We start from the raw sequence: 20,466 nt of genomic DNA on the forward strand, positions 1-20,466 counted from the left end.
CTCATTGGCCCACGACATAATTTTCTGTAAACAGTGAAACATTTGTGGTCAGAGATTACTTTTGGAAGCCGAAACTGCTACTTCTTTCTTTAGATGCAGGAGACAAGATTTCATACTTTCAATTTGCCCTCATGTTAAAGGTGTTGTAGTCCAGCCGCTTTTGGGGAGCATTTCACCAGCACTGGTTTAGCACATTTATGGAAAACACAACTGTTCAAAAGTTTTGTTCACGTGTAACCTACACAACATTTCAGCATATTGAAGAGTCTTAGTAAAGGCTCTTTATCGGTGAGCCAAAACATTGCTTGTATAACAAATTGCCCTTTTTTAATACTACCTGTGTGTCAGGTGCTGTCTGTAGACCACTGTAGATGAATTTTTCCGTGTTGGATTGTGGAGCACAAAGGAGAGTTTTGTTGTGCACTTTCTTTCTGTATTTTAACCAAACATGGAATTGGACACAGGATAATTATCTTTGGCTTGCACAATATATATATATTTTTAACAGATTAGCACAATACTCTGTCATGTTCTTTATGACAAAGGTCTTTTTGTTTTGAGACTCACCCTTGATGTTAATAATAATTTTAGATTTTTATTTTTGTTTTGTTTTTTTCTCCTAGACTCAGACATTCACCGCTCTTTGTCACATTAGTAGTTCACAGTTAAGTTAACTCAAACATTTGAATATAATTTGTTAGTAAAGAGGAAAAAAATTACTTGTCCAGGTAGAGATGTGGGGCTGTATGGTTTAATAGCTAAAGCAGAAGTGTTTGTAGACTGACACTTAATACACGTGGAAATAACCGACGCTGGATGTCCTCAGCAGAGCGTGTGGACGTCCAAGGTCAGATACCTGACCAATGGTCTGTTACAATCCAGAAAGCACCCCAGTGTTTAACATTGCAGCACTAAGTGAAGTGGTATGGGTGCAGTGTCCCTTTTACAATGAGCTGAAGTGGTCTGGGTGCCTATAGTGTCCCTTAGTTCTGCAGCGCATTACAATGTTCTTAAAGGGCAGATGAGACAAACTATTTAAGATTTTGACAGTAATACTAGGTTGATGAGAACTTTTTCAAGTCTCATCCAGCCTAATAAATCTTCTTGATTGTCCTCTTATTAGTCATACTGAATCACATGTTTAAATAATAAGCACACTTGAACGTCCTCTGCATTGTATGCTAACCTATACTAGTGGTTTTTAGCACGGATGCCTCAAGCACCCTCAAAGTGTGCCACCAACACATTTTCATGGCTGTAATAAATTGAATTCTGCCTTTAAAATGTGTTGGTATCTTCTCTAAAGATACCATCCAAACTTTGCATTACCACCTGACAATTGGTAAAAATGAATAAGTAAATTTATCTAAAGGTATAGATCGCTCTAGTAGGACTTTAAGTAAATTGTAGGTGAGCTTTATAAGTTTCAGATGAGAAAATGTTTCCCTCATCGAAGGAAGGCATTGACTCAAGAATATGTACTGTAAACAGCCTGAAAGTTTCTTGTTGTACTGTTGTAGAAAATATTGAATTACCCTTTCTGTAGTCTTCTTGGGTCATCTAGTCTGCAGAACTCATTTAGGGGTAGATAATATATATAGGCGCAGGACACAAAACCATGGTCCTACATCCTATGCCAGGGAAATAAAGTGGGATTGCAGCCAAAAGCTCAACCTTGTAGATTATTCATGTGTTTCAGTTGTTGTGCCATCTCGTAAATCTTGACTGCACTGTGTGCTAGAAATTGTCAGGTGACGGCCAATTTAATTAACTTATTTATACAATGGAGGTTTGATACTGGTATTTCCTGTGCATGCAGACTACTGGAAATCAGTTTAGGCAGCATACTGTTTGCTTTGTGTCATGTGTATAAATTAAAATGGTTGTTTTCTTTTCTCTTTAGTTTTCAAGTAGAATATATATAATTTAATTCATGTTTTAGTGAAGGGAGTTCACCTACATAATAAAGCACTTGCATATGCCTATATTCAGGCATTCTACATTATGACAGGTCATTGTGGGATTTGTAAAACAAAATTGGAGGAGCAGCTCCTACAGACAGACCTCTTTACCTGTAGTGGTTATAGTGCTCATTTGAAAAGTACTGCATTGGTGGATAGCTACAGTACTTCTCTCGAAATATTTCACACACACAGAGACCAGTGTCAGAATACTTTGTATGTGGACACCATATGCAAAATAGAATCAATTATTTATTTTATGATTTTCGATGTTTTTTTTTTTTCTACTTAAATGGCCACAGATCCCTTAGCTTGAAAAGTAAGGGCGTGGAATCCGTGTATTCTGTAATCTGTGGGTAATATAGTGCCTTAGCCATTTGAAACTTTCATAGAATTGTTTTTATAAAGTTGTTAATGTTGATCTTGTTTTCATCCTGTTAAATCGAACCTGTCTTCCCCACTCCCCTCCGTTTTTGTTTTTTTGCAATTCTGTAAGTCCTGCAATTGTATGAGATTAACCCCTTAAGGACACATGACATGTGTGACATGTCCCTTAAGGACACATGACATGTCATGACATTCCCTTTTATTCCAGAAGTTTGGTCCTTAATGGGGTTAATTGACCCATTTCTTTTATTCCTCTGCTTCTTTTAATAATTTATACCTTCTTAGTGATCACTGTCCTCGGAGGTACGTCGCCTGGGGAACCATGCCACTTCCCCTTCTTATTCATGGAGAAGGAATACACAGATTGCACGACAGATGGACGGGAGGATGGAAGGCTCTGGTGTGCAACCAGCTATGACTATAAAAGTGACCACAAGTGGGGCTTCTGTGAAAGTGAGTTTATTGCTGACATCGATGTGCTCATATTAATTTGAGTGTGACCATGGGATTCAATATTTGGCACTGTGGCATTGAATAGAGTGAATGTTCTAATTTTTGTTGTAGAGGGAACTTCAGGTTTAGTTGAAGTTTAATGTATACCTTTGCTGGTAATTTCATTAACACAATTCAAAAGTTGCATTTTAATGTGTTCATTAAAAGTAAACCATACCAACGGAGACAATTAAGAAGAACGCACAGCCATCTTGGACGGTGGATAGAATTACTTCCTTTGTACCCAAAAGGGCAAAACCGGGGACTTCTGACTCTCCTACCTGATGCCTAAGGAGGCCGATGTTACTGCCAAATGCATTATTGTTCATTCCTTTATAGTTCTGTGTTAGACCTTAAGTCTCCCATGCACCCTGGCTCCGTAAGCATTTGTCTTGCATATTAACCTACTTGTTACCCTCCTCGCCCCCCCACAAGCTAGAATGAACGTGTCAAGTTGCCCCTTTATTGAATTACATGTTTAATACCACATTCAGCATAGGCCCAGAGTCTTTTTTACATACCTTCCTGGCTGGAGTCGGCTACAGTCACAAGCTTCGTGACGCTTTGTTACAGTAATTGACAACAAACTGGTGCCATATGCGCAAAACGCAGTCAGCACCTTACTCTGCCAAGATGCAGGCACACAAAGCCTTGTACCAGTTAAGTTAATTCACTGTTATAGCAATTTATGATTGGCATGCAGGGTCTTGCAGTAAATATAAAACATAGGTTGTTATTATACTGGTGGCGTGATTGTTATACCATTCTTGTATGCATTGTTATTTTTGCTTTCCAGTTGTGTTGTGCTAAGAGATCAACGCTGACCACGAAAATAAAGAATTAAAAAAAAAAAGTAATCCATACATTGTTCAATCCGTTTTGCCAACACATGTGTAAATTCTAAATTAAAAACATAGTCGCTCACCTGGAAGGATGTTGGCTTACCTATGTATGCTGAGGGCATAGCATGCATCTGACAAATGTACTTGCTTGTGGTTCTACTACTTTCCTCATGCATATGCTGTTAGCTTCTGCACATGTTACCAGACCCTTTATTTTTCCCTTCCAAGTTTCTAAGTAATTTTGTCTCTTCCATAGCTGAAGAACAAGCCACAAAGAGGCGACAATTACATGAAGCTGAAGTCCTTTACCAGTTGGGGATGAAAATCCTAAATGAAAGCAGCAAGCGGTCACAAAAGAAAGAGTACGTAATTTGTTGTTGTCTGTGCGCAGTTTGTCACTCTGTTTGTTATATCCTGTATTGTTTGCTAGGTTTTGGGAATCCTAGCTGATTTACTGCTGCCAGTTTTTTTTCTAGTATTGTATTGTATTTTTTTTTTCTACATAATATGTTACTGTATCATGGAGAAAATTGTTGTCAATTCTTCTAGCGAGAAAATAAAAAATGTACCCAAAGTGTAATTATTTGGATGTACTTTTATTACAAAAAACAACTTTATGGGTTTCCTTTTTTTTTTTGTTCTCTTTATTTTTTATTTAGGGCGTTCCAGTACTTTATGAAGGCCTCTGATATGGACCATATAAAAGCAATGGAAAAAGTGGCCTATGCCCTACTGTTTGGGGACCCTATTAAGCAGGATATTCATTTGGCCAAAGAACTTCTGGAGAAACTAACCGAGCAGGGGTCACCAAGAGGCCAAATGGTACATTAATATTATTATTTATAAATCGCCAACAAATTCCCCAGCACTTTATAAATGAACTAACAGGTAGTTTCAACAAGACAAGTTGTATGTACAGGAACAGAAGGTGCTGGGGGGCCTGCCCAAATGATCTTGCGTTGCCCACAGCATCTGCTGTATTTGCTGTTATCCCAGATATAATGAAGACCTGAAAATACAGTGCTGTGAAGCGAACATGCCCAAACATATTGTTGCAATTCCAAAACTATTTATTTATTTATTTTTGGAAATCAATCAGTGTGATGAACATTAAAACATTTTCATGAGTTGGGCTTCTAGATAGTATTGGTTTCACCTACTTTTATCTTGAAAGCTAAAGTCATCAGTCATGTTACACAAAGTGAGTAATTTAAAGAAAAAAAAAAAGCACAGAAACTCAATTAACGCTCTGGCTGCCTTCATAAAAAAGGCCATGAGACAAACCAGGCCATTTTTTTTTTATTAATTTAAAAATTGAACATATTGTAAGAAAAGAAAAAAATAATTTTGATTAAAGAGCTTAATTTAAAATATATATATATATATATATATATATATATATATATATATATATATATATATATATATATATATATATATATATATATATATATATTAAACAAATGATGCTTTTATTTATTTAATTTACCTTTTAATCAATGTTTAGTCTCAATATGTAATGGTAAGCACAATTTTCATGTCCACTTTTCTGATTTACTTTTGTGTGCGATTTGTTGAAAATTTCAGGCTCTGGGATTCCTGTATGCTTCTGGTCTGGGTGTCAATTCCAGTCAAGCGAAGGTAATTGCCATTATTTATTTGCATCTAGTTGTATTTTATTATTTGTCTCGCAGTTTCTTGATATTTTGTCTCTCTTCAGGCCCTGGTGTATTATACATTTGGAGCCCTTGGAGGAAATCTGATTTCCCACATGATTTTGGTAAGGTTTATTTTTTTGAACATGGTGTTTGTACAAGCTTTATACGAAACAAAACAAAATAAACACAGTTAGTTATACTTTGGTAATTGTTTTCAGTTAATATTTATTGTGCTGTATGCAGCGACTTGACCCCCATTTTCTGTTTTGTTTTTATTTCAAGGGTTACCGCTACTGGGCTGGTATTGGAGTGGTACAGAGTTGTGAATCTGCTCTTACTCATTATCGGCTTGTGGCAAACCATGGTGAGATATTCTGGACGTTTTCTCTTTCTTTTTACTGTAGGTGAATGCAGTACTCTCTGACTCTCACTCCCTAACATGCAGTGTTCAGTAACCCAATTGCACATGCCATCAGGAAGCATAGCAAATGTTTCTTTGAGTTTTAGCTCAAGTGACCACTTTCAAAAGTTTTGTTAAAAAATAAACTCAACTAATTACTGAAATACAATTTTCAGAAACCTTGTTCTCTCTGCCCATCTGTGGCCAAGTGTCTATGGGAGAAAATCTGTTTTAAAAAAAATCCTTTTAGAATAAACGCATTAGAGCATCCTGTTCACTTCCTTGTTTGGAGAGTGTAAACCGTGGGAAATAATTATATAGAAAGAACAGAGAAAGTAATGAGGAGAGCTCCTCGTGAAACCGGGATACTTCTCCTCACCACTGCTACCCCCAGATAGATATCAAGTAATTGTAGCTTAAAAACTGACCAACTTTATTGAAACAAAAGTAATAATTAAAAACTCCCACACACACACAAAAAACATACACTATCACCCTAGATAGTGAAAGACTAGAGACCACAGGTCTAGCTGGTAGAGTATTCAGGCAAATTCTTTGTATAGAAAAGTATATAACAATGTATCAAAACAGTGCAACTGTGTAACTTGTATAGTTATATGAGACAACTGAACACCGTTGCAAAACATTGTATACCAAGGAAATCCAGCGTGTTAGTGGTTTAATTGCAGCCAAAAAACAACAGATGGCCTTCCCCTAACTAATCAAAATAGAGATAAATGAACTTAAATAACCGCCGAAACGCGCGTTGGGCGATTTCTGTATATACTACTCAGTTATGATTTGATGATTTTGGTGATGTTTTTTTACTGACTGAGACTACAGCCTGCTGGACACCCCCTATCGAGAGATCCTCTATTTTGCGGTCTCTTCGTATACCATAGGGATTTATGCTATATAAGTTTTGTGTGGTGACAGAGTCCTTTTCTTTATACTGCACCCTGTCTAGACAGAACTTTTTTCTAACTTATTTGTTTCCTCTATCTCTCATCTCCCTGTCCTTTCGATTTAATTTCTGCTGGATCAATTAAATACAATAAGTTTTTCCCTTCGTATAGTGGCAGTACTCACAGTTGGGATGTTCCTTCCAATCTGGGACAAGAAGCTCCCCCTTCTTCCGGTTTTTATGCCTGTGCTCCGCCTGCTGCCTCCATAAATCCTGTATGCCCTGTACACACGCCAGTTCTTCTTGTCCCGGCAAACGGGACGGACAGGTTCCCCAGTCTGGTGGAGAAGGTGCGATCAGCACAGGCTGCTGATCGGGGAGGTGTGCGCCCGATAGCTCCCCGGGCGGGAGCTGAGTGGCAGAGTGTTTCCGGTCTAGCGTTACGGAACGCGACCAGGTAGGGCAATTTATGTGGCTCTTCCACAGGAGTTCCCGGGCGGTCCTCCTCGTGGGACTTTACGCATGCGCACAGCAGTGGAACGCACGCCCGGGTGACGTTGCGTTCCACCAAACCCGGTATCGCGCTACTGCGCATGCGCGATCCGGAGTTTTGGCGCAAAAATTCAAAAACGGTATTTAAGCTGTGCTGAACCCTTCTGACCCCAAGGGTGGGTGTGCAGTTCGGTTTTTCCGTGTCACCAGCCCTCCTACACGGACCTCAGGTGGCTAAAGGTGAGGTTTAACTATTTAAACTCTCCTCTTTATCACCTATTATTTTGCATGCGTTTATTTACTTTAAAAATTTTATTAATTTCATTCCTTATTCTGATTCGCAGATATGTCCAGCCCTATAGCTCCGGACAAGGCAGATAAGGACAAGATGTCTACTTCTGTGCCCAAAAAAGCCACAAGCAAGTCTAAGCACTTAAGTTGTCTGGAATGTGCTGTTCCTCTACCTGACGGATGTCGCAAAAAGACATGTAACCAGTGCGCTTCGGAATTACTTGAAAAAACAAAACAGTCGGATATGGCATCCTTCCTGGGCTGGTTTCAGGAAAATTTGTCCCAGACATTTGAGTCTTTTAAGGATACGATGAAGAAAGACCCTGCAATTCAGGAGAAATTGCCTAAAAAACGTAGGAGGAATAGATCCCCTTCTGAGTCTGACGTCTCTTCTGGAGAATGTTCCGTTTCTTCCCCTTCGGATATTTCCAGCCTAACTTCTAGTGTGGAGGAGGGTTTTCCACCAGAAGAGTTGAAAAGATTCATTAAAGAAGTGAGTGCGGCTTTTCAAGAGACGGAACCTACCAATGTGAAGGTTAAAGGTTTCCCTACGTCTCCAAAAATATTGGATCTCCTTCACAGGGAATGGAAGAATCCTGAAAGACGGGCGTTCATTTCAAAACATTTTAAACTACTGTTCAAACTACAGTCTGAGGAAAAGTGGGAAGATCTTCCTAAAGTAGATATTCAGATTGCCCAACTATCTAAGAAAACCACTATACCGATTGGCGAAGTCTCAGGCCTCAAAGATCCTATGGACAAAAGAGCCGAAACTTCATGTAGAAGAATATACCAGGCCGCAGGTTTTCAGTGCAGAGCTGAAGTTGCGGGTTCAGCAGTGCTCAGAGCCCAGAGTGTTTGGCTTCAAGCACTGGAAGATTCCCTTATGGGAAAATCCGATACGGACCCTTCCCATCTCATGTTCCTACTGAAGCTATCCAATGAATTCCTTTCGGATGCTGCTGAGGAGTTTCTTCGTTTATCAGCAAGAATTATGGGTTTATCTTCAGTAGCCAGGAGGGCTCTTTGGCTTCGAACATGGACAGCTGATTCAGCATCGAAAGCAGCTTTATGTGAATTACCCTTCGAGAGGAACAAGTTGTTTGGTACCCCGTTGGAAGACATTATTAAACAAATGTCAGATACAAAGAAAGCCCTTCCGCTGGAACCAAGAGCCCAGGGATATAAGAGATTCCAGTACAAGGGCCAGCGGTCCTTTCGTTACCAAGGGCGGTTTCGCAGGTTGTCCACAAACAGGGTGGCAACAACAGCCAGTGGTCTAGGCATGAATCCAACAGACAAGACAAAAAGAGGAAGTTTTGACGCCAAAAGAGTGGGAGGACGCCTTCGGTTCTTCACCCACGAATGGAGAAAGAGCACTTCAAATGGGTGGATTTTAAGAACCGTTTCAGAAGGTTACAGGATAAAGTTTTCATCAAGTCCTCGGCCATCCTTCCTTCTGTCAAGCTATCCTTCAAAGGTAAAAACAGAGGCCCTGCTTACGGAAGCACTCATCCTTTTAAGAAAAAATGTGGTGGAGAAGGTACCCAAAGGTTGGGAATTTCAAGGAGTCTACTCACGCCTTTTCCTGGTACAAAAACCAGATGGATCCTTTCGTCCGATCCTAGACCTAAAGCAAGTCAACACCTGCATACCATACCAGAAGTTCCGTATGGAGAGCATTCTGTCTGTAACACACATCTTACAAAAGGGAGATTTCATGGCAAAGTTGGATTTAAAAGACGCCTATCTGCATATTCCAGTGGCAGAATCTTCCCGGAAGTTTCTCAGATTTGCAGTTCTAACGAGAAGGCGAAGGATTCTCCATTTGCAGTTCAAGGCTCTTCCCTTTGGCCTAGCTTCAGCTCCTCGAGTTTTTACAAAAATTCTGGCACCCGTGGCAGCAGTTTTACGTCTGAAAGGTATTGCGATTGTTCCATACCTGGACGATTGGTTCCTAAAAGCACAGTCAGGACAACTGCTAGAACTTCATCTCAAGATTGCAAGGAAGGTTTTAAAAGATCACGGTTGGATCCTGAACCTGGAAAAGTCCGAATTAACTCCGTCTCGGAGTTTAGTATTCTTGGGGCTTCGGATAGATTCCCAGTCCCTATCTCTTTTTCTTCCAGAAAAGAAACCAGTGGGGATTTTCAAAGCAGTATCAAAGCTGCAAAGAAACTTAAGCTCAATCAGAGATGCTATGAGGTTGCTAGGCCTCCTAACGGCTACAATACCGGCCGTCGCCTGGGCAAAAGCGGAATCCAAACCGTTACAGTGGGACATTCTGTCCCAGTGGACGCGGAAACAGGAAGATCTGGACTCTCCCTTCCGTCTATCCGACACGGTGAAAAGACAACTGAACTGGTGGAAAGTAAGAGACAACATTTCAAAGGGCCTGTCGTTCGCACTAAAACGGTGGATTACGATAACCACAGATGCCTCCCAGACGGGTTGGGGCGCTCATCTAGGCTCTCATTTCCATCAAGGGCTTTGGAACAAGGAAGAGGCATGCGCTTCCTCGAATTTCAGGGAATTAAAAGCGGTTTGGGAAGCCCTGATTTCCTTCAGTTCTCTCATCGCCAATCAGTCGGTAAGGATTCAGGCGGACAACGCCACTACGGTGGCCTCCTTGAATCGCCAAGGGGGCACAAAGGTAAAAGCTCTTCAAGATCTTTGCTACCACATAATGGCTTGGGCCCAAGCGAATCTTCGCGCAATATCAGCTACCCATATCAAAGGGTCTCTAAACGTTATTGCAGACGACCTCAGCAGAAGCCATTGGTCTCAAGCAGACTGGGCTCTATCAAACAAAGTTTTTCTGGAGCTGGTTGCACGCTTCGGCAGGCCAGAGATGGACTTGTTGGCAACAAGGAGGAACAGAAAGGTGCAGAGATTTGCGTCACTTCATTCAAAAGATTACCCAGATGTCCTAGACGGTCTATCGTTCCCTTGGGTTTTCGATCTGGCTTATGTCTTCCCTCCTATAGCCGTTATACCACGAATTGTTCAGAAAATAAGATGGGAGAAGGCAAGAATTCTGGCAGTCCTGCCCTTCTGGCCGAACAGAAGTTGGTTTTCGGAAGTGGAAAACATGGCCATCTCTCGTTGGCACCTCCCGGTCTCTTCTCACATTTTAGAGAACGTGAAGCTTCCAGAAGACACCCTAGCAATGTTTCACCTGACGGCATGGTTGCTGCAAGGATGATACTCCAAGGTCAGGGTCTTTCTGACCGTCTATGTGACGTTTTGCTGTCATCTGTCCGCTCGTCCACTTCAAGAATCTATTTCAGGGTTTGGATGAAGTTCAGAACCTGGTGTTATCTCCGGAATTCTGATCCGGCCAAAGCCTCAGTTCCGAAGCCGGCCTAGGGGTATCTACACTCAAGGGCCAAATTTCTGCGCTTAGTCACTTCCTGGTTCAGGATATTGCATCTAACCCTCTTGTTCGAAGGTTTATTAAGTCCATACGGTTGAAGAGGCCTCCCAGGCTGGTTTCCTTTCCTACATGGGATTTGTCTCTGGTTCTTCAGGCCCTTTGTGAACCACCATTTGAACCTTTGTTTCAAGTCTCCATCAAATTCCTTACCTTCAAGACGGCCTTCCTGGTGGCGGTTACCTCCGCTAGGAGAATTGGTGAAATCCGAGCTCTATCATCTTCGCCGGAATTCACCATTTTTCATCAAGAAAAAGTAGTTCTACATCCCAGACCTTCATTTTTGCCTAAGGTTATTTCAAGTGCTACGATCAACCAGCCTATTGTTCTGCCAGCCTTTTGTCAATCACCCACATCTGAGCTAGAAAAGAAATGGCATCTCCTTGATGTTATGAGATCCCTGAAATGCTACCTTCATAAAACTCAGGAGTTTAGATCCTCAGATCATCTTTTCATTTACTTTCAAGGCAAATGTGCGGGTAATGCTGTCTCTGGTCCCTCATTAGCTAGATGGCTGACAAATACCATCAGGTTGGCCTATCGCTCCAAAGGGATTCCCCTAAAATTCCCATTAAGGGCTCATTCAACTAGGGCTATGGCTACCTCATGGGCTGAAAGAGCTGCGGCTTCGCCTGAAGACATCTGCAAAGCGGCTACTTGGTCTTCATTGCATACCTTTATCAAGCATTATAGGCTGGACATATTCTCATCATCTGAGGCTGAATTTGGGCGTAAGGTGTTGCAAGCTGTGGCCTGCTGAGTCCCCACCCTTTGTTTTTTTACCGGGATCTTGATATATCCCAACTGTGAGTACTGCCACTATACGAAGGGAAAAACAGCAATTTTACTTACCGTAAATTCCTTTTTTCTTTGTATAGTGGCAGTACTGGCTTTCCCTCAAATTCATTTGTATAGATTAAATGAATTTTGCATGATTCAGTCTCCGTTTGGGTTCTTTTTTTTTTTACTGGCGTGTGTACAGGGCATACAGGATTTATGGAGGCAGCAGGCGGAGCACAGGCATAAAAACCGGAAGAAGGGGGAGCTTCTTGTCCCAGATTGGAAGGAACATCCCAACTGTGAGTACTGCCACTATACAAAGAAAAAAGGAATTTACGGTAAGTAAAATTGCTGTTTTTTTCACTGCTAGAAGCTGATATTTAAATCAGGGATTTTCTTGAAGAGGTTATTTAAGTTCATTTAACCCTATTTTGATTAGTTAGGGGAAGGCCATCTGTTTTTTGGCTGCAATTAAACCATTAACACGCTGGATTTCCTTGGTATACAATTTTTTGCAACTGTGTTCAGTTGTCTCATATAACTATACAAGTTACACAGTTGCACTGTTTTGATACATTGTTATATACTTTTCTATACGAGGAATTTGCCTGAATACTCTACCAGCTAGACCTGTGGTCTCTAGTCTTTCACTATCTAGGGTGATAGTGTATGTTTTTTGTGTGTGTGTGGGAGTTTTTAATTATTACTTTTGTTTCAATAAAGTTGGTCAGTTTTTAAGCTACAATTACTTGATATCTATCTGGGGGTAGCAGTGGTGAGGAGAAGTATCCCGGTTTCACGAGGAGCTCTCCTCATTACTTTCTCTGTTCTTTCTATATATCTAGGGTTATGCCCTTTACTACCCCTGTAACCCTTTCACTCCCTGCCAGAGTTTTCTTTGGCCGGTAGTTTTTTGGAAATAATTATATAGGCCGCATCTTCAGTGTTTGGGTTTATTTTTATTTTTTTCTTTGTGTGGTGTTTAACTTTTCTTTTTCTTTCTTTCGTTTTTTTTTGTCCTTAAGTTGCCAGTGACATATCTCTTACTGGGGGTACCGTGGTACACCGAATCCGTCTGGCAGACGAAATCGAGAATCCAGGAATGGGCAGTGGGATGCTGGAGGAAGATCTGATCCAATATTACCAGTTCCTGGCAGAGAAGGGTGACATCCAAGCTCAGGTTGGCACAGTCTCTATGCAACAGTCATTGGAAACATCTATATCTGAACACCTTATAGCTCACTAGGCTGTAGAAAACCTGGGTGCTGTGTTTTTGCTCTTTTTATAAGAAATTGAATTCATACACTGTGTATTCAGTAAATTAAGAAATGATGGACAATTGTTTTGTTTTTTTAATTTTAAGGTAAAGAGGTACAGATAACAGTGGATTTTAATGTCAAGAGCTACAATTAATATTACAGTAGGATTTGATATAAGTGCAGTACAGAGTAACAAACCAATTAACTCCATAAAACAAGATAAGAATTACTGAAGAAAAAAATACAAAACAAAAATGCAAACCGTTCAATATTAATCAATAAGTAAAGATAACTTAACATTATGTAATTTTTTTTTTTTTAATGCAAAAGAGTGGAAATCGATTAATCAAGGACAAACAAAACTTGTACACAAATTTAATTTCAGCTGCTAACAGCCATTTAATCTGCTCCCAAACGATTCTTCTGAGATTTACACATGGATTCAACTCCATTGGTATATCCCAGTCAGATTCGTTTGGGCGCAGATTAAAAGGCAAATTATTAATTCATAGCAGCTGCACATAAATCTTGAACAAATTCCAAAACAAGTACACTGACTACTCATTTTATTTACTTCCTGGAACATATGGGGCCTACATGGTATCAATGTTCATGTGCTGCTCGTCAATGTGTAGAGGTATTTGTTACTGTCTCAATTTTCTTTTACTATTTATTTTTTTCAAACAGGTGGGTCTGGGACAACTGCACTTGCACGGAGGACGTGGTGTGGAGCAAAATCACCAGGTAAGTTTACAAGAAAATAAAGATTGTTATGGTTATTCACTAAACCAAGGGTAGTCAACCTCTGGCACTCTAGATGTTATGGATTACATCAAGCTTGTCAAACTTGTGGCCCACGATGCGGGCCAGCCCAGAGGCGGCTCTCTAAATAGGCGATTTAGGTGGCCATCTAAAGTTTCATGCTTGAGGGGGCCCAGCGGCTTGCCCATTATGCCGCAGGGTGCGAGGCCATTTCCTCAGTTTGCCGAGAGAGAGAGAGACGAGCACAGCCTTCTGCATCCTGAAGTGACTCGCTTTTCCAGTCAATTAGAGCGTTACCACGGCAACTCTGACTGTGCTGGAGCGAGACACTTACCATGTGGTCTGCAGCTCTGCACCCAGTGGAGCTGCATACCAGATAAACGGGGAATAGATTAGGAAATAAAAAAAGGTATTTCTGACAGGACACACCCTGTTATATTAATGCCTCTAATCCGGTCACTCACCCCCTCACTCTGCCACACTCACAATGTCAATTAACCCCTCATAATCCTGTCACATTCACCTCCCATTTCCCTGTTACCAAACCATATTCACCCCATCCATATAATACTGACCCTCCAACCATGCCACATAACCCCCTAATCCTGTTACACTTGCCTCGCTTCACACTGTAACACTCCCTCCTCTAAACATGTCACAGTCGCCCTCGCTCATTCTGCCACACTCACTCGCACCCCCCCTCCAACTTGTCTCATTCACTCTCTCGCCATATCAAACTCACCCGGCCAGTTACCCCTTTACTCATCCTGTCACAGTCACCACTGAAGACAGTCATCATATACACACAGACCTAAAAGTAGCTTTGCCATAAGCAGCCCCTCATATACACTCATCCATATACATTCTTTTTTTTTTTATATGGTATATTTCAAAATAAACCTACATTTCTATGAATTTTTTTTTTTTTTTTTTTGTGGCACACATACATTTAAATCTTGTTTATTTAGTCTTGGAGATTGACATGCTTAGACTATATCTTCCATAATGCTCTTGTACCCATAATGCTGGCAAAGCACCAGGGGAGTGCTATAGGTTACTTATCCCTACACTAAATCATGAATTTTAAGGAATCTGGAAATCTGCAAATTGTATAAACAATTACTACTTAATCCTGCAATTTTGCCTCTAAAAATATCCTGATAATTTAAATCAAGACAATGACACTGCAGGTCGTTTGCAACAAATTTAGTACAGTAAGGTTATTTGGTTTCACTTTCAATTTAAATGTTAGAATAGGTTTAGAATGATCAGAAACTAAAAAACTAAGAATTCCAAAATTATAAATACGGTAGTTCACAAATCCATACGATTACAGCAGCATTCACCAAAAGTGACAGCATGCTTAAATTGTGTAAAACATAGAATCTTCAGATGTTCTGCAAATAATAATAAAAAAATAATAATAATAAAAAATATATATATTTATTGCAGACCGTCTGGTTAAGAGTGTATGTATACATAATATAAAGTGCAGGGAGTGTCTGGAATTAAACTCACATTTACCATAGCGTAGTCACCCCTGGATCTTGTTTTAAAAAAAAAAAAAAATGCAGCCTGAGAGGGACACTTCCCACAACAGGATAATTAGACAGGATCGATATTCTCAACTCTCCTCTCCGCCAGACAGGTTCTTCTATATAGGTAGGAGACCAGCAGAGAGGCCAGGAACCCAACTGAACAGTATCCAAATCTTTATTACAATAAAAAAAGTTTAAAAACTCTTACTTAAATCATGGTGGATATTACCAGCAATTTACCCACAACAGAGTATGCAAAACAAGCGGATGCCAATGTTCAGCGGTCACTTCCGGGTTCTGCCCTAATTCAAGCGTGTGGCTTCCTGGTCTGCCTATGAAAATGACATTGTTGTACATCTACTAAACCTCAGGAAAAATTAAATAAATTAGGGAGTGTTTCTTTAAGCAACACCAGCCTGTTTTATAGGAAAACGCCCAACTAGTAGAGTTGTTAAAACATACCTCATATTGCAGAAGAAGCAGAAGATTATCATGTTTTCTAATTTTCTTACAGAGAGCGTTTGAATACTTCAATCAAGCAGCCAACGCCGGGAACTCGCATGCAATGGCTTTCTTGGGAAAGGTATGTCATTAGTCATGTGACACATTCTGGACAGTACTCGGTCATTGTTTGTCATACATAAAGCATTTTATGGTGTTTGTGGGAAGTTTCAATTCCTGATGCCCTAATGGAAGATTTTATTTATTTGATATTTAGATGTACTCAGAAGGAAGTGACTCTGTGATGCAGAGCAACGAAACCGCGCTGCAATACTTCAAGAAAGCTGCAGACATGGTAATGGTGATGCTTATTATTTTAATTTATGTGATGGCTTTGATATCCACTCTTCTTGATTGGTTGATATAATCAGGTAGTTGGGCACTGGAACAAATTATTGTTTTTTAGTGCAGACCTCATTGCATCTTCAAATCACAAATACACCAAGTTTTTTTTTTTTTCTATAATAAAGATTCTCTCATTATGTCAATATACGTATGTTACAATGTATACACATTATTGATTGTTGGCATGATTACTAATTTGTACAATGTTATTCTTTTTAAAATCATAAAAAGCATTCGAAAATAAATAGTAACTAGATTTATGCTTTTAGTGTAACTTTGCCTTCCCATATCCAATGTGGGTAAGGGTTTAACCTACAAACATCAATGGAACTTGTGCCAAAACAGATCGAAAATGGATTACTACCTAATGTACAAATGCAGAAAATATCTTATAAAATCAATGTGATACCAAATAGACATAAACGGAGAATATGAGAACTCTGAGAACGGACAAAAGCTATTTTGAGACCTGAGCAGGGATTTACCGAAGGGCAAACTACTTAGTTTCACTAAGCTTATGTCCGTTTATAGTTTTTGTTTTTGTTGCAATGCATTAACTTGTCTCTCCCAATTTAAAAGGGTAATCCAGACGTTGACCCAGTGTTCACTGTGCCTAGAGGGGTATCGGCTACACCTCACTGTCGAGGCCCAAAGAAGGCTGAAACGATCGTCTGAGGTTGCTGTACCTCTCGTGCAGAGGGAACTTGCTTGCATTTTGGTTCTGGACTGCCCTTATGGGTGGGATCATTCTCTCTGTAAGGGCACAAGTGAGCAAAAACTATTTTGAGACCTGAGTGTGGATTTGTCGAAGGGCAAGCTTTGGAGTTTCTCTAAGCTTTTGTCCATTCTCAGAGTTCTCATATTCTTTATTTTTTTTGCAATGCATCAACTTGGCTCTTACCAAATAAATACATACTGAAAATCTTTGCAGTTACAGCTAGCCTGCAACTATGAGAACATTGCAGCTGGCAGTCCATATTAAGGCTTTTATAGCTTTGGTTGAGGCTCCTAGCTCACAGTGATCAAGTAAAAGAACAATTCCAAAGGCTTTTCCAACCCATAGCAAGGCAAATCATAGTGTTCCTTGAGGCATTAGATGACTGTCCCTTGATTCCATCCAAGTTCTTGATAGAGATTTGTAGTCTATCACTGCATTGAACCAATGAGAGTTAGCTGGTAGTTGCCTTAAACTGACTACAGAGGGTATAATACATGCTCCTAAACATTTGGTACAGTTGCTATTAACATTTGTTTCTTTAATGAGTAGTTTGTGTATGGTATCCTGACACTAGGTGGCAGTATAACACCAACTGCAGTTTTAAATAATTGTTTTGTGTTTAGGGAAATCCTGTTGGACAGAGTGGTCTGGGCATGGCTTATCTCTATGGCAGGGGAGTTCCTGTTGTAAGTATTGTTTTTGACCTGTCTCACCAATGCTCAGATTTATTTATTTGCTGTTGCATGACCTATTAAACCTTGAATGTGTGTACTACTTCTCTTCTAACGGGATATTTATAATTCCTCCTTTTACAGGACTATGACATGGCTTTGAAATATTTCCAGAAAGCAGCAGAACAGGGTTGGGTGGATGGTCAGCTTCAGCTTGGTTCCATGTATTACAGTAAGTGGCATGCTTGTCTGCTGCGGCAACAGACGTATTCTTTAAAACATCTTGATACGTTGTGAGGAACAGGGAGCTGCGTCCTGAGTGAAGGCAGAGATTTATAAATGGCAGCATGTTGGTTAATAAGGTGATGACCTCTCTGTGCCAGTTTCACAGTATTATACTAACTCTGTGTCCTGGATAAGTGGACAGTGGCTGGGAAAACAGGAAATATGACTACCCTGTATAACACAGAAAGCATGGCTGTAATCCAGTGAGGTCCGGGTGTATGTCTGTTTGGCTAAATTACCTTTGTCATATAAAGGATGTCATAACCATATAAACTTGGACTGTCCAATTTACAGATGGAGTTGGAGTGAAGAGAGATTACAAGCAGGCCCTTAAATATTTTAACCTGGCTTCCCAAGGTGGCCATATTTTGGCCTTCTACAATCTTGCACAGATGCATGCCACAGGGACTGGTGTGATGAGGTCCTGCCACACTGCAGTGGAGGTAATTGGCCCTTTTTATAATTACCACATTACACTTGTCTGTTTTCTGCTAAGAATGTTTTTGCATTTGTCCATGTCAGAGTAGTAAATACACTTGCATGTAACCGTTTAGCCACAGTCCCCAATCCAAAACAAGAACTGCTTTTAAGTGAAATTATTCTGTAATCTCTGTCCAAACCATCTGCTCGTTGATGGTGTTTAAAATGGTTAAAAATCCTGAATATTAATAGATTATTTCATAGTGAGACACTTTCAGATATTTATTTAAAGGGACACTGTAGGTACCAAAACATATTTAGCTTAATGATGCAGTTTGGGTGTTCACAACTCCTTGCATGTGACTTGCACAGCCTTCCTACACACTTCCTGTCGAGAGATATCATTAACTTTTTTTTTTTTGCACATTCTCTTTACTTTAGAATTTATCTCCTGTTCTGTTAATACCATTCTAGACTCTGCAGGAGCCCCCCGTGTATTCAATTTACAGAGCAGGAGATAAAAACTGCTAAAGTAAGTTGAGATCTGATTAAAAATAAAACCATGCAGGCTGTATCAACTGCAGTTAGGGGAGGTTGTGGCTATGGCTGCACAAACAGACAAACCTGATTTAACTCCTAATTGGCAGAAAAGTGAGCAGTGAGACTACAGGAGCATGATTGATACACTAAAACTGCTTCATTAAGCCAAAAATGTTTTGATGCCTCTAGTGTCCCTTTAAAGTTTAAATATGTATGAATCACTTTATCAATTAATTGCAAAAGGGGAAAAACATGCAGACCAAGCACATTCTCAAACTGATGTATTGAGGACTTCAATTTAGTACAAAATGCTTTCAACTCTTGACTGCTCCGTTTAGAAGCTTATTTAGATTAATCATCGTAGGAAACTGACATTTAGGTACAAATTACCCTGTACTAGGATTGCTAGTCTTAGAAGCATGATATTTAACTATACTGTAATTATATAAATATTTACACTTTTTACAATATTTTAGATCAGCTGGTCTCTGAAATAAAAAAAATATTCCTCTTGTGGATGGAAGTAATGGTTTATAAAAATGTTTAAAGTAACCTTTACATTGAAAGATTAGTTGCAATTTATTTATAAAGAGCTATTCTAGAAGTACTACAAGTGCAGTTGGCATGGACATCGGTAGAATGTTGTGTTAATTGCTTTACTTTTTAGCACTTGGCCCACAAAAGCACTTTAGTTTAGCTTTTCCAGACATATTCCAAACCGTGACACTAATCGGTTTTTACAAAATTTAAATAGGTGAAATTTTACCTGTATGGAATAGTAACTTGTGCTCCAACTGCCTGTTCTTTTCCGATCAGTTAGGGTAGAGGGGGAAAAAAAGACGTGTATGTTAAAGGAATACTACAAGCACAATAAACACTACATCATGCTGTTATGGTTATGGTGTCAGGAGTGCCCGAGCTATTACCATGTAAGCTCTCAAACCATTTTCTAGCAGTTTATCTGCTTTTTTCCTAGTGCCACTGGCACCACTCCTGCCTCCTCACAGTTAGAAGCAAGAACCAAAAACTCCTGTTAGGAGCTTCCATTAGCTGTCCTGAGTTAAGCCCTGCTCTGCCCGGCCAGCTCATTGACTGACATTGTCATCTGACCTTTCTTGTCCAGTGATCTAAGCCCTGCACTTGTTATAATTAACTCAGATCTCAGCGCTTCTTGCTGTGAGGCAGTGAAGACTGGTGCCCAGTTGACTGCAGGTAAGCAGTCGGACTGTTGTAAAATTGTTTGACTAATAACATTGGGTGATTCCAGAGAATTCCAGGCTTCAAAACCACTATAGCATGTGGAGGTTTTCATAAGTATAAGTACTTTTAAAAATAACTTTTGTTACTCTAAATAGGTTTAGTGGTGCTCTTCTGTTTTTATGTGCTGGTTCGGAATTTTTTCAGTTTTTATAGCTGGTAGATAACTGAAGTCTTTATTAATTTTCCAAGCTCTTTAAGAATGTCTGTGAACGTGGGCGCTGGTCGGAGAGGCTGATGACGGCTTACAACAGCTATAAGAATGGAAATGCCAATACTGCTGTTGTGCAATACTTGCTACTAGCAGAGCAGGGGTACGAGGTGGCCCAAAGCAATGCAGCATTTATCCTGGATCAGAGTAAGGAACCAACCCTGTTTCTGGTTAATAAGAGTTGAGAGGGCTCTGCCCAAACGTGTGTGTATATATAATCCTAGACCTCTCCTGGCAATAACCCTTATTGAATACATTGTTTGCAGGGTATTCACTAAATTTTGAAATGATTCAAATTGCAAAAATAATGGAGTTTAGT

The 20,466-nt window shown here is 39.9% G+C and overlaps 1 protein-coding gene across 1 annotated transcript in view; it reads left to right on the forward strand.

Annotated features, from left to right (window-relative positions):
* Nucleotides 1–20,466, forward strand: part of SEL1L (SEL1L adaptor subunit of SYVN1 ubiquitin ligase) — a 34,186-nt gene that overhangs the window by 5,428 nt on the left and 8,292 nt on the right. Inside the window, exons 4-17 of the mRNA XM_063440395.1 lie at nt 2,634–2,801; nt 3,939–4,044; nt 4,342–4,504; nt 5,270–5,323; nt 5,403–5,462; nt 5,623–5,704; nt 12,666–12,820; nt 13,587–13,643; nt 15,714–15,782; nt 15,918–15,995; nt 17,387–17,449; nt 17,579–17,666; nt 18,014–18,162; nt 20,129–20,294. Of these exons, the coding sequence (XP_063296465.1) occupies nt 2,634–2,801; nt 3,939–4,044; nt 4,342–4,504; nt 5,270–5,323; nt 5,403–5,462; nt 5,623–5,704; nt 12,666–12,820; nt 13,587–13,643; nt 15,714–15,782; nt 15,918–15,995; nt 17,387–17,449; nt 17,579–17,666; nt 18,014–18,162; nt 20,129–20,294 (1,458 nt within the window). The remainder of the gene's footprint in view (nt 1–2,633; nt 2,802–3,938; nt 4,045–4,341; nt 4,505–5,269; nt 5,324–5,402; nt 5,463–5,622; nt 5,705–12,665; nt 12,821–13,586; nt 13,644–15,713; nt 15,783–15,917; nt 15,996–17,386; nt 17,450–17,578; nt 17,667–18,013; nt 18,163–20,128; nt 20,295–20,466) is intronic.

This window comes from Pelobates fuscus, chromosome 13 (genome assembly GCF_036172605.1).
Source record: "Pelobates fuscus isolate aPelFus1 chromosome 13, aPelFus1.pri, whole genome shotgun sequence".
NCBI classification, from domain to species: domain Eukaryota; kingdom Metazoa; phylum Chordata; class Amphibia; order Anura; family Pelobatidae; genus Pelobates; species Pelobates fuscus.